This window comes from Octopus bimaculoides, chromosome 3 (genome assembly GCF_046866305.1).
Source record: "Octopus bimaculoides isolate indiv1 chromosome 3, ASM4686630v1, whole genome shotgun sequence".
NCBI classification, from domain to species: domain Eukaryota; kingdom Metazoa; phylum Mollusca; class Cephalopoda; order Octopoda; family Octopodidae; genus Octopus; species Octopus bimaculoides.
The window spans coordinates 107,781,111-107,792,319 of record NC_142930.1 but is presented as its reverse complement, the minus strand read 5'-3'; the positions used below and the strand labels follow the sequence as shown (position 1 = coordinate 107,792,319).

The 11,209-nt window shown below is 33.8% G+C and overlaps 1 protein-coding gene across 3 annotated transcripts in view; it reads right to left on the bottom strand.

Moving 5' to 3' along the window:
- Window positions 1-2,514: 2,514 nt before the first annotated feature.
- LOC106882289 (zinc metalloproteinase nas-13) overlaps window positions 2,515-11,209 on the bottom strand; it is a 62,916-nt gene continuing 54,221 nt past the window's right edge. For all 3 annotated transcript variants that reach the window (XM_089349444.1, XM_089349445.1, XM_089349446.1), the window contains 5 exons: window positions 10,738-10,857; window positions 6,478-6,630; window positions 4,447-4,599; window positions 3,848-3,985; window positions 2,515-2,700 (listed from right to left, as the gene is read on the bottom strand). In XM_089349444.1, coding sequence (XP_089205570.1) covers window positions 2,588-2,700; window positions 3,848-3,985; window positions 4,447-4,599; window positions 6,478-6,630; window positions 10,738-10,857 — 677 coding nt within the window. In that variant the 3' untranslated portion in view covers window positions 2,515-2,587. The remainder of the gene's footprint in view (window positions 2,701-3,847; window positions 3,986-4,446; window positions 4,600-6,477; window positions 6,631-10,737; window positions 10,858-11,209) is intronic.

The following is an 11,209-nucleotide window of genomic DNA, read 5'->3' as shown; positions in this document are numbered from 1 at the left end:
CTGAGCAAGAGAGCTAGTTTTTTGAAGTGTAATTTTAGCTATATTGCAAATATGGGATTATCTGTAATAAGGAGGATAGGATACAGTTCATGAAACTGAGGCTAAAAATAATACTAAGGAGTAAATATACTTTAGTAGAAAAGTGTCAGGGATGAGAGGCATATAGAGAATGTTGTACAGTGTGTGTGTAAAGAAGGATTGATAGAAACGAGGAGAAAGACAGTATAGTTGAGTTGTTATAGAATTCTACTGAAAGGAACATGTAGAAAAATTCACAGAGTATGCTTTCTCATTCTTCAGAGTTGCTGTAAAGCCTATGAATATTCTGGTTTCATTATGGAGAAAGAACAGTCTCATAAGGATGCTGCTGAATACTATGAAAAAGCCTGGATCCATGGCAGAAAAAACAACCCAGTCATTGGTATGTAGTATGTTGCTCTTGATTACATTCAACCATGTGTGTGTAACTGGTTACTATTCTCTCTGCATTTGCATATGTAAATATGTATGCATATATATATATATATATTTGTGTTCAATCTGTATAATTAATATACAAGTGTTCTTCAATTTGCATACTTTTAGGAGTTACTATAGAATTAGAATTAGCATAAAGTGGATAGATACATTTTTAATGGTATTGATAAAAAAAAATCTATCTATAAAATTTAAGCAATTATTTATTGAAATGGAGAAAGAAGATATGGTTAATATATATATGTGTGTATGTGTATGTATGTATGTAATAATAGTTTGCCTGTCATCTTTATCTGACAATGACCTCACAGCTACTGAAAAATAAAATAAGTGGAGGGGGAGAGAAGGAAGACACATGAGTATTGCTCATTTATTTATTCTTAAATCTAGAAGGCCTTTTTGTGCCACATACCACACATTGATGTTCTTTTGTACCAGGGTTGTTGTGTTATGTTTGAGTTCTGAGCCTCTACTATGAGTGATTTATAAAGATTCAAAATCCTTCAAGTCTCTGGTGTTCACTTTCTTCCATGCTGACATGTCTTCCCTTAAATTTGGGTTGATTTTGCAGTCTTTCACCGTTGCTTTCAGTGTATATTTGAATCTTTTACTTGATGTGCCAACATTATATTTTCCATTTGAAAATTCAGAATGGAAGATTGGCTTTGGCAGTCTAGAACTTATCAATCTAACATTCCAGCCCAATGCAGTGTGATTTACATAATAGAGGATAGTTTAATTGCACATCTATGCACATTAATTAATGTATATTTTACATACAGCAGTTATTTTAGATTCCACTATATTTATGTGTATATAACGTACTCTGACTGCAGTATATGGTATTTATACCTACTTTGTTTCATATCAAGCAAGATTATTTCCCCAATGATACTGGGATCCTGTCTTCTTTCCTACTTAAACCTTAGGCTCTTTCTACTTTTATCCTTAGGCCAGTTGATTCTAGGTTTAGCTTCTATACCTTGAATTTCCTCTCTAAGTCCACTATATGAGAATTAGGGCATCAGCATATAAGAGTTCTCATGGACATCAGCCCTCTCCTATTCAACATAAGCAGTCACTGAAGATTGAGCTTTGATCCACCTCTTTCATCCTGTTATATTCTTGAGTTCAGTTGGTGTATATCTTGCTAATTTAGACATTTGCAGTAAACATTCAACTTGTTCACTAAAACTTCATCAGGTAATAAAGTCTTTAGATATATCTCTTAACTACTTTCTTCATGTATTTCTATGCCTACTTTTGTATATATATATTTGTATATATATATATATATATATATATATATATATATATATATATATATATATATATATATTTGTAGGATACAAGCTGGCCTTCAACTACCTTAAAGCCAAACGATATACCGAAGCCATTGATATTTGTAATTTGGTAAGTATTCAGTTTCAAAAACTATTTGTGTTTAATTAGAATTAATTTTTAAGTTAACATGTTATGTAACCATTTTGTCTTCTTTGTTTTTTGTGCTGTTGTAAGTTCTGTTCTAACACATGATTTTATTTGATTTGATTTTCCTTTTAGGTACTAGCTTCTCATCCAAATTATCCAAAAATACAGAAAGAAATCCTTACTAAAGCAAGATCTAACTGGCGGATTTAGAAACTTAGCTATCATCTTTGTAAAATTATCTAGTCTGGAAATGTTCATTTCTTCTTAAAAAGTGTTTGTCAATAAATCTAGTGTAACATATTTTATACACAATCTGGTCAGTTTTTCTCAGCTACCTTTTAATCTTATCTCAGTTGCTAATTTGTAAGTCATTAGTCTATGAGGAACTTATTGTATAAATAATTTTCATATAAATCAATATACCATAACATGTGGATGTGCACCTATATTTCCATCTTTCCTCTTAGAACTAATTGCTTTTTTATCTCCTGAAAGCTTTGTGGTCCTATCAAAAATCATATTTCAAGAGAAACTGGAGATTACTCTTACATTTCATTATTCTGCAATCATTATTATATTCAAAGTAAATCATTACATTTAAACATCTTTCATATGAAACAAGATCTTTATTTTAAAATACTGAAATTGCAAATGTTATTTGACTGTCAACAGATTTGCTTCACTCACAAACTTGACAGGACTTCTTGCAGTAGAAAAGCATATAATCTGGGTTTGATTTACATTCACCCATCTCAGCCCAAGCTCCACATTTGCCATTCTCATCTGTACAGGCTAGAACGAAAGAAGTAAATATTAATATAAGACATGAAGCAAAACCAATAATGAAGTTAATTGTTAGTCTCTTTCAATAAACAGGATATTGAATGCTATACCAGCTTAGACAGTACTGAATCTAACATATAAAATGCTACATGATCTTATTGTCCTTGTTCAAACAAAGATGTGTCATTAGAAACTCTTTCTATAGTGCATATGTCACTGATGGTACCACACTAATTTCTTCATACAAGCTGGTTGGAAACGAGGCTTGGATGAAAAAGATCTACCTTATTTCTTCAGTAATTTTAATGGGATGCAGCAATAAAGATATCCAGAATGGTAGTAGAACCAAATCTAGATTAATAGTATTCTTAGATATTTAAATAACAATTTTTTCAGACATTTCTCACTGATAAACTGTACTACTGCAAAAGGAAAAAAAATACAGGCATGGCTGTGTGGTAAGCAGCTTGCTTCCCAACCACATGGTGCCAGTTTCAGTCCCACTGCATGGCACCTTGGGCAAGTGTCTTTCTTCTACTATAGCCTTGGGCTGATCAAAGCCTTGTGAGTGGATTTGGAAGACGGAAACTGAAAGAAGCTAGTCATATATGTGTGTGTATATATATATATATATATATATATATATATATATGTGTGTGTGTGTGTGTGTGTGTGTGTGTGTGTGTGTGTGTGTCTGTCCCTACCATCATTGCTTGACAAGCAATGCTGATGTTATTATGTCCCCATAACTTAGGGGTTTGGCAAAAGAGCCCAATACTATAAGTACTCAACTAAAACTCTTTAAAGTAGTGCTCCAGCATGGCTGCAGTCAAGTGACTGAAACAAATAAAAGAATAAAAGAACTTACTGAAACAGACTAAGGTCTCAAATATTAACATAGTATCAACTGGTGGCAGGCTTCATAGAGCAAAAAGTAGTTGCTCACTAGTTCAGTTCAGAACAGTGACCCTGTTCTATTTGTATCAAAGCTTCTTGACAAATATATATATATATATATATATATATATACTCAGCAACTGATGTGAGCAAATCACAACAATTTTGCACCCAAATACAATATGGTTTATATTCTATGTAAATAAAATTAATAAAATACTATTTTCTCAGTTTTAAAGAAACTCAAGTTGCAGCTTACGTTCAGCACCATAGGCTTCGGTATTATGTCCACAAGTATTACAGGATTTTTTGCAGTTATTTAGCATATAGCTTGGGTTCCTGTGACATTCTCCAGTTTCTGCCCAATCTTTACAGTGCTTGTTTCCATCCAAACAATCTGGAAAAATAAAGAAGTAAATTCCGTAATGATCCTCAATGGTGTCTAAAATTTCTAACTTCTGGTTTCTAATATTAAAATTATGAGAGAGAAATTTCTTATTGGCTAGGAAGCTGGTATACCATAAGAAGATTAGAGTTCAAAAGCCAGCTGCTTCTTGCACAGTTTAGAATGAAATAAGATAAAATATTACACATATAGTCTACTGTTATTGTAAATATATTTCTATGTTATGTTTTAGAATTCATCAACTCATACTAGATAATGGGATCTGTGAACTGATATAATGTATATTGAATTTAGATTTATTAACAGACACATTTTTCCCTAAATCCACCAACAAATTCTTCTAAAATTCATCAACCTGTATTCTTTAAAGGTCGTCTCTCTAAAAGAGCCTTGAGTGAGACTATATCTTAATTGATATTCATGCTGTTTAAAGGCTGATAAAATATACTCACCTATATAAACAGTTTCTTCATCTTTACCTCCACCGGTACACTGTGAGCAGGACTTCTTGCAATTCTTCAACATATAAGCAGTATTAATTGTGCAATGGCCAGCTTTGGCCCAGACTGGACACACAGCGTTACTGTCGTCACACTTTTCCTCAACTGTAAATAAATGTAAAATATATTTTTTAAAACAGTGGAACTATTTAAAACCAATGATGCTGAATTTTCCATACCAAACTTTTGCAGAGTTTATAATTTAATATTGTTGCTAATAAAACGTGTAATAAAATAGTTGTTGGTTGTCTATCAGCTTACTACTTTTCTGATACAGAGTCCCATACCAGCTGCAAGGCAGATTGTTGTTTATATATCATCATTTAACATCCCCTGTTTCATGCTGAGATTTATTGGATAGTCTGAAAAGAACAGACAAACCAGAGGATTCCACCAGGTTCTGTGTTTGCTTTGACATGATTTCTACAGCTGGATGCTTTTCCTAATGCCAACCACTTTACAAAGTATGCTGGGTTCTTTTTACATGACACAGGCACCAATGAGTTCACCAAGTAATCACAGGATAAGATCTCTCAAGTGAGTGGGTGTAGACCATAGAGATAAGAAACTATGATGGGTGGGCAGGAGCATCTGTCCACCTGGAGAGAGAGTAGAAAGAAAGGATGTAAAGTACAGGTACAAACACGCACACACACACACATTTATGAGGAAGAAGCTGTGACCATGACGTTTGCATGCCTTTTAAGACTGAAAAGTTTGATACTGTTAATTTTCTTTTTTAAACTTTTGCAAGAAAGGTATGATAAGGAAGAAAATCCCAGAGGCCCATTGTTCTAGGGAGGAAAGATTGGGCATAGTGGTCAATGCAGAGTAAGCATGGCTGGATGCAACAAGGGTGAGGCGAGAGCTGGCAAGACAAAGGAGATACGAGTGCCTGGTTAAGGGAGGGGAGATGAAATCAGCAAATTCTGAAGAGCAGAGGCCATTATAAAGAGTTTATATTTGTAAGAAAATGTATGTATTAACATTGAAAGGTAGTGAAAACAATAGAAATAATCATCAGAAAACTAAAGGACTATTGGAATCATAACCACTGAGACATCCAGAGTGAAATACAAGCTGGTGGTTTTTCAAGTAGCCACCAGAGCAATATCAGACCAATAAAATTCTAAACTAGATACTGTATATGTTGTTTCATTTACTTGAGAGGCTATAAATAGTTTTACTGAAATTGCTCAAAATAAAACTGAATTACCCCTTACCATCTTAAAGAAAGGACACATTGGACACTCTAACACTGTATGGTAACCTATTGCTGGAAGTTGGATCAGCACTCAAGAAAATTGTCCAAATGCAAATTCAGAGTAAATTAGACACAAAAAATTATGTAATTTACTTGTAGAAATTTTTAGATTTTCACAAGTTTTTCGGTAGAATTTTGAAATATTCCAGTTGTGAAGAAAATCTAGTTTCTATGTTTATTTATATGTTACACCATGTCTCGTTGAAAAAAAAACAGCAGAAAACAAAATTGTATGAATTCAGTATCTAGAAATGTTGACACAATGGTAATAAATGCATGTCATTTTTGGATTTTGCACCTCAAAAACCCCCTAGTTTAAGTCCAAACATTCTGATAACAGAAAAATTTTGTTGACCTGTGTAATTAACAGACTAATTTGTTGACATCTAAATGAACACGTTCATTATTGGATTTTTACGCTTTGTAGACTTCTTTAAATAAATTATTATACATATAGTCTACTGATATTGTAAATATATTTCTATGTATGTTTTACAATTCATCAACTCACACTGGATAATGGGATGTGTGAACTGATATAATGTATATTGAATTTAGATTTATTAATAGACACATTTTTTTCCTAAATCCACCAACAAATTCTTCTAAAATTCATCAACCTGTATTCTTTAAAGGTTGTCTCTCTCCAAAAGAGCCTTGAGTGAGACTATATCTTAATTAATATTCATGCTGTTTAAAGGCTGATAAAATATACTCACCTTCATCAACCTTTTCTTCCTCTTTACCTCCACTGGTGCACTGTGAGCAGGACTTCTTGCAATTCTTCAACATATAAGCAGCATTAATTGTGCAATGGCCAGCTTTGGCCCAGACTGGACACACAGCGTTACTGTCGTCACACTTTTCCTCAACTGTAAATAAACGTAAGATATATTTTTTTAAATAGTGGAACTATTTAAAACCAATGATGCTGAATTTTCCATACCAAATTTCACAGAGTTTAAAATTTAATATTGTTGTTAGTAAAATGTGTAATAAGATAGTGTTGGTTGTCTACCAGCTTACTACTTTTCAGATACAGAGTCCCTTACCAGTTGCAAGGTAGGTGGTTGTTTATATATCATCATTTAACATCTCGTATTTCATGCTGAGATTTATTGGATAGTCTGAAAAGAATAGACAAACTAGAGGATTCCACCAGGTTCTGTGTTTGCTTTGACATGATTTCTACAGCTGAATGCCTTTCCTAATGCCAACCACTTTACAAAGTGTGCTGGGTTCTTTTTACATGACACAAGCACCAATAAGTTCACCAAGTAATCACAGGATAAGATCTCTCAAGTGAGTGGGTGTAGACCATAGAGATAAGAAACTTGAAATAAAACTGAACACCCCTTACTATCTTAAAGAATGGATACATTAGACACTAATACTGTATGTACAAAAATTGGATGGAATGATTTTAAAGTTTTCTCAATCAAGGCTTGTGTAAGGAAGTGAATATTGCTTGAGACAACTTTGTTTTAGAGTATGTTTCCCGTCTTATTTCAAAGAACTATTGTCTTAAAGATTCTCTATATCTAAATATTTCTGAGTTTTTGTTTTTCTTACCTCTTAGTCAGGAGTAAGGACAGTGTCCATGACAGTTTTGAAGAGGTGTGATGCTGGGGTGAAGGAAGATTGTAACCTAAAATTGGAGATCTGACTCAAGTACTTGCAATAGAGCTGAACTCTTCTGCTAAATGAACACAAGGGCCAAGTAGTAGAGCTAAACTAGACAACAGCTTAAGTCTACCTACCCACCCAAATTGGCCACAGCAGGATTTGAACTCAGAATACAAAGGGCCAACTTCTGTTGTTCACCACTTGAGATTGGTACTTATTTCATTGACCCCAGAAGAATGAAAAGCAAAGTTGATTGTGGCAGGATTAAAAATCAGAATGCATGAAGCCAGAATAAATACCACAAGGTATTTCTTGCAGTGTTCTCTAATTTGCTGCCTTTCAGAGTTAAATTATTGTTTGATATTTCCATACTAGTCCCATGATTGTTTTAATGTTTTTTACCTTATTTTTTGAGTGATCAAACATCTGATTGTCCGAAAATCTGCTACTCCTAAACCTGGCTCTAAATTAGGGACCTTCATATTCAATTCATGTTGTCAGTCTTTTTAACCATTACAGTACAACAGACCATCATAAAATCTGATCATCTTAAACATATTTGATCCATATTGTGCTTAATGGGCTTTCCAGTTAGGTATTTAGTGAAATATAAGTATTTTTATCTGTTACATTAATATCAAGCGGTGAGAATGAGTGCTCAACACCACATTGGTGGTTAAATATTCTTTATTCATAGGGTAACCAGACTACCATTTGTTTCATGTTGGGAAAGATATCTCTCAACAATTTATTCAAGTCTGTACCTTGGGACGTTGGTATTTGTCTCCATCTTGGAAAAACAAGGTATTTTTATCTATTTTTTTTCTTTAATTTCTGTGAAGGCATGTGGCCCTTTGATTAGTGAGTCAGGTTCATGATCATTTGGTCTTGGGTCCCTTTCCTGGCCAAGTGTCACACTGGATCCTCAAGAAAGACCCTTAATTTTACAATGCTTTAGTCCAGTGCTCCACAAACATGTTTTCACTTGCAGTACACTTATATTCTTTTCAAAATTTGGCGGCACACCTGAACTAAAAATATAACTAAAAGTATAGGAAGAAAATTATATTCAGGTAACACTGCAGCATTGTCTCATGAGACACCAGTGAGTCGTGAAATACCGGCTGCAGAGCACTGCTTTAGTCAACTCAACTGGTGTAACCCTTTCTCCCTCAAGTTGTCATATCTTTGCTCTACATCTAAAGTATGGTACATGCTACTAAGTCATACAAAAATCACTTGCAAGTGATTTGTTTTTTAATCAGTTTCTACTGGTGTAGATGGTGGTAAAAAAACCTGGTAGTCTCATGTTTGTCTAGATATTTTACCAATTTGGCAGTCTAGTGTTAAGTGATACAAGCAGTTATTCAAAACTTCTTGAGTAAACTTGGGTTTGATAATTTCCCCAAGGTGTTGAATGATATGTAATGTGTTTAATTCTTGACTTCACTAAAAATGTCAGAGGAATACAACAGTAATAGATCAAATTCTCTTGGTGAAATTATTTAAATATTCATAATTAATTCTTTAAAGATGTGGAAGACTGTATTGTCCAATATACTCTTTCCATTTTATTAAGATTTGTGGAAGATTTAGCTGTTATCTTTAGCAGATTGAGCAACTATGTAAATGTTCCCTATTGGCTCGTTATATTGATGGTTGATCTTGTTGGTATATATTCTTTGAAAAAAATCAATTTATATCTCAAACCAACATGACCCGCATCAATCTCCTGCTGATAGAATTGATGTTATGAGCTAAGAAACTTAAACATTAATGAGATCACAAGGAATGCAGTCACTCGATTTGTTAGAAACAGCAACCAAATCACCCTCAAATCACACCATGATGTCTTAAAAAGGACAAGACACACTGGATAATTTTAGATACACTGTCAGATAAAAACATGTGCTACCCTTGTCTGAAATGTTTTTGATCATAGATATGTTCACTTAGTGGAGGCGCAATGGCCCAGTGGTTAGGGCAGCGGACTTGCAGTCATAGGATCATGGTTTCGATTTCCAGACCGAGCGTTGTGAGTGTTTATTGAGCGAAAACACCTAAAGCCCCACAAGGCTCCGGCAGGGGATGGGGGCGAACCCTGCTGTACTCTTCCTCTACAACTTTCTCTCACTCTTACTTCCTGTTTCTGGTGTGCCTGTAATTCAAAGGGTCAGCCTTGTCACACTGTGTCACGCTGAATATCCCTGAGAACTACGTTAAGGGTACACGTGTCTGTGGAGTGCTCAGCCACTTGCACGTTAATTTCACGAGCAGGCTGTTCCATTGATCGGATCAACTGGAAACCTCGACGTCGTAAGTGACAGAGTGCCAACAACAACAATGTTCACTTAAGACTGACCTGGAGTGGAACAACAGGATTATTTAAATTACTCATTAAAAAAAAAAAACTAAACTGTCCACATCAGACTCAGAAAAATTGAATTGCAAAAACTTACTAGAATTACAGGACAACATTCAACCTACTAAAAATAGCAGCCAAATCTCCTTCAATTCTTTGTATACCAATCTGCTTTGACTACCCCTTGTTCTATGGTACAAACTTCCCATTTTAAAGTAATCTAAATTAAATTATCAGGAAATTTTGATACAAGATTTTTTGTTCCAAGCAGCAGCTTAATAATGACAAAGGTATTTTACTAAATTCATCCTTTTCAAAATTAAGACAAATGTATTTCAATAAAAATATGGTAACAAAAAGGTTAAATAATGCACTACCATATTGAAAAGATAAATTGAATACTGTATATGCAACATATAAATTGGATAATATATATTGACCACTCAGGCAACCATGTGGTCTTGAGTACAGTCCTGTTGTATGGCACCTTGGGAAACTTCTACTATAGACCAAGGCTTATTAATGCCTTGAGAATGGTTCTGGCAAATAGAAACTAAAAGAATCCCATTGTGTGTGTGTATATGTACCTTGTTTTGGCATCATTGATGATTAAATGAACATCATCTTCATACAAGCCATATTGTTCTTTTCCAGTCTTTGATGAAAACATGTTTGGCAATGGAGAAATACTACCTTGTTTGGAAACAAGTGAGGATTGGTGACAGGAAGGGCATCAAGCTGCAGAAACTGTCTCAACTGCAAGCATGGAAAAGTGGAGGTTATACACAATGTACATCACCGTCATTGTTTATGCAAAACCAATGAAATAATTGGCCAGTCATAAAAGGAAAACTTTTGGTCATAGGGCTATTCTGTCAAACAACAACAATATGAACTGGTGACTTCTCCATCCTAAATACCAACATGCTGTTATATTAAACCTTTGTTACTTGTGAAACCAACACAAACTGAATTATTGTTTTACTATTACCTTCTGTACCGTTGCACTGTTTACAGGATAATTTGCAGTGTACTAACATATATACAGGGTTTTTACTGCATTCTCCAAGTCCTTCCCAATGTTTACAGTCTGTGTTATCATCTTTACAATCTGAAATAGAAATAGGAAAATAGTTTAGAAGGAATGAAAATGAACCAATGTGCTGTTGCAGTAAAGATATATTTGTATTGAAAATATTTGAATATTTTTGCCCTTTGTTAGTAGTTTGTTCAAATGTGATACTTTGATTTTATTCACATAATGGATTTCTTTTATTTTCACTTTAAAAAAAAAAAAAAAAATTTTTTTTATAGAAACCATAAGCAGTTTGGTTTAGAAAGAAATGCAATGATGAGACATTCCTATATCAGAAATCAATAACTTTAAACTATTCTACAATACTTGTACCACAAACCTGTTTATTTTTATAATACTTATTGTATCCTTTAATTTAATTATCATT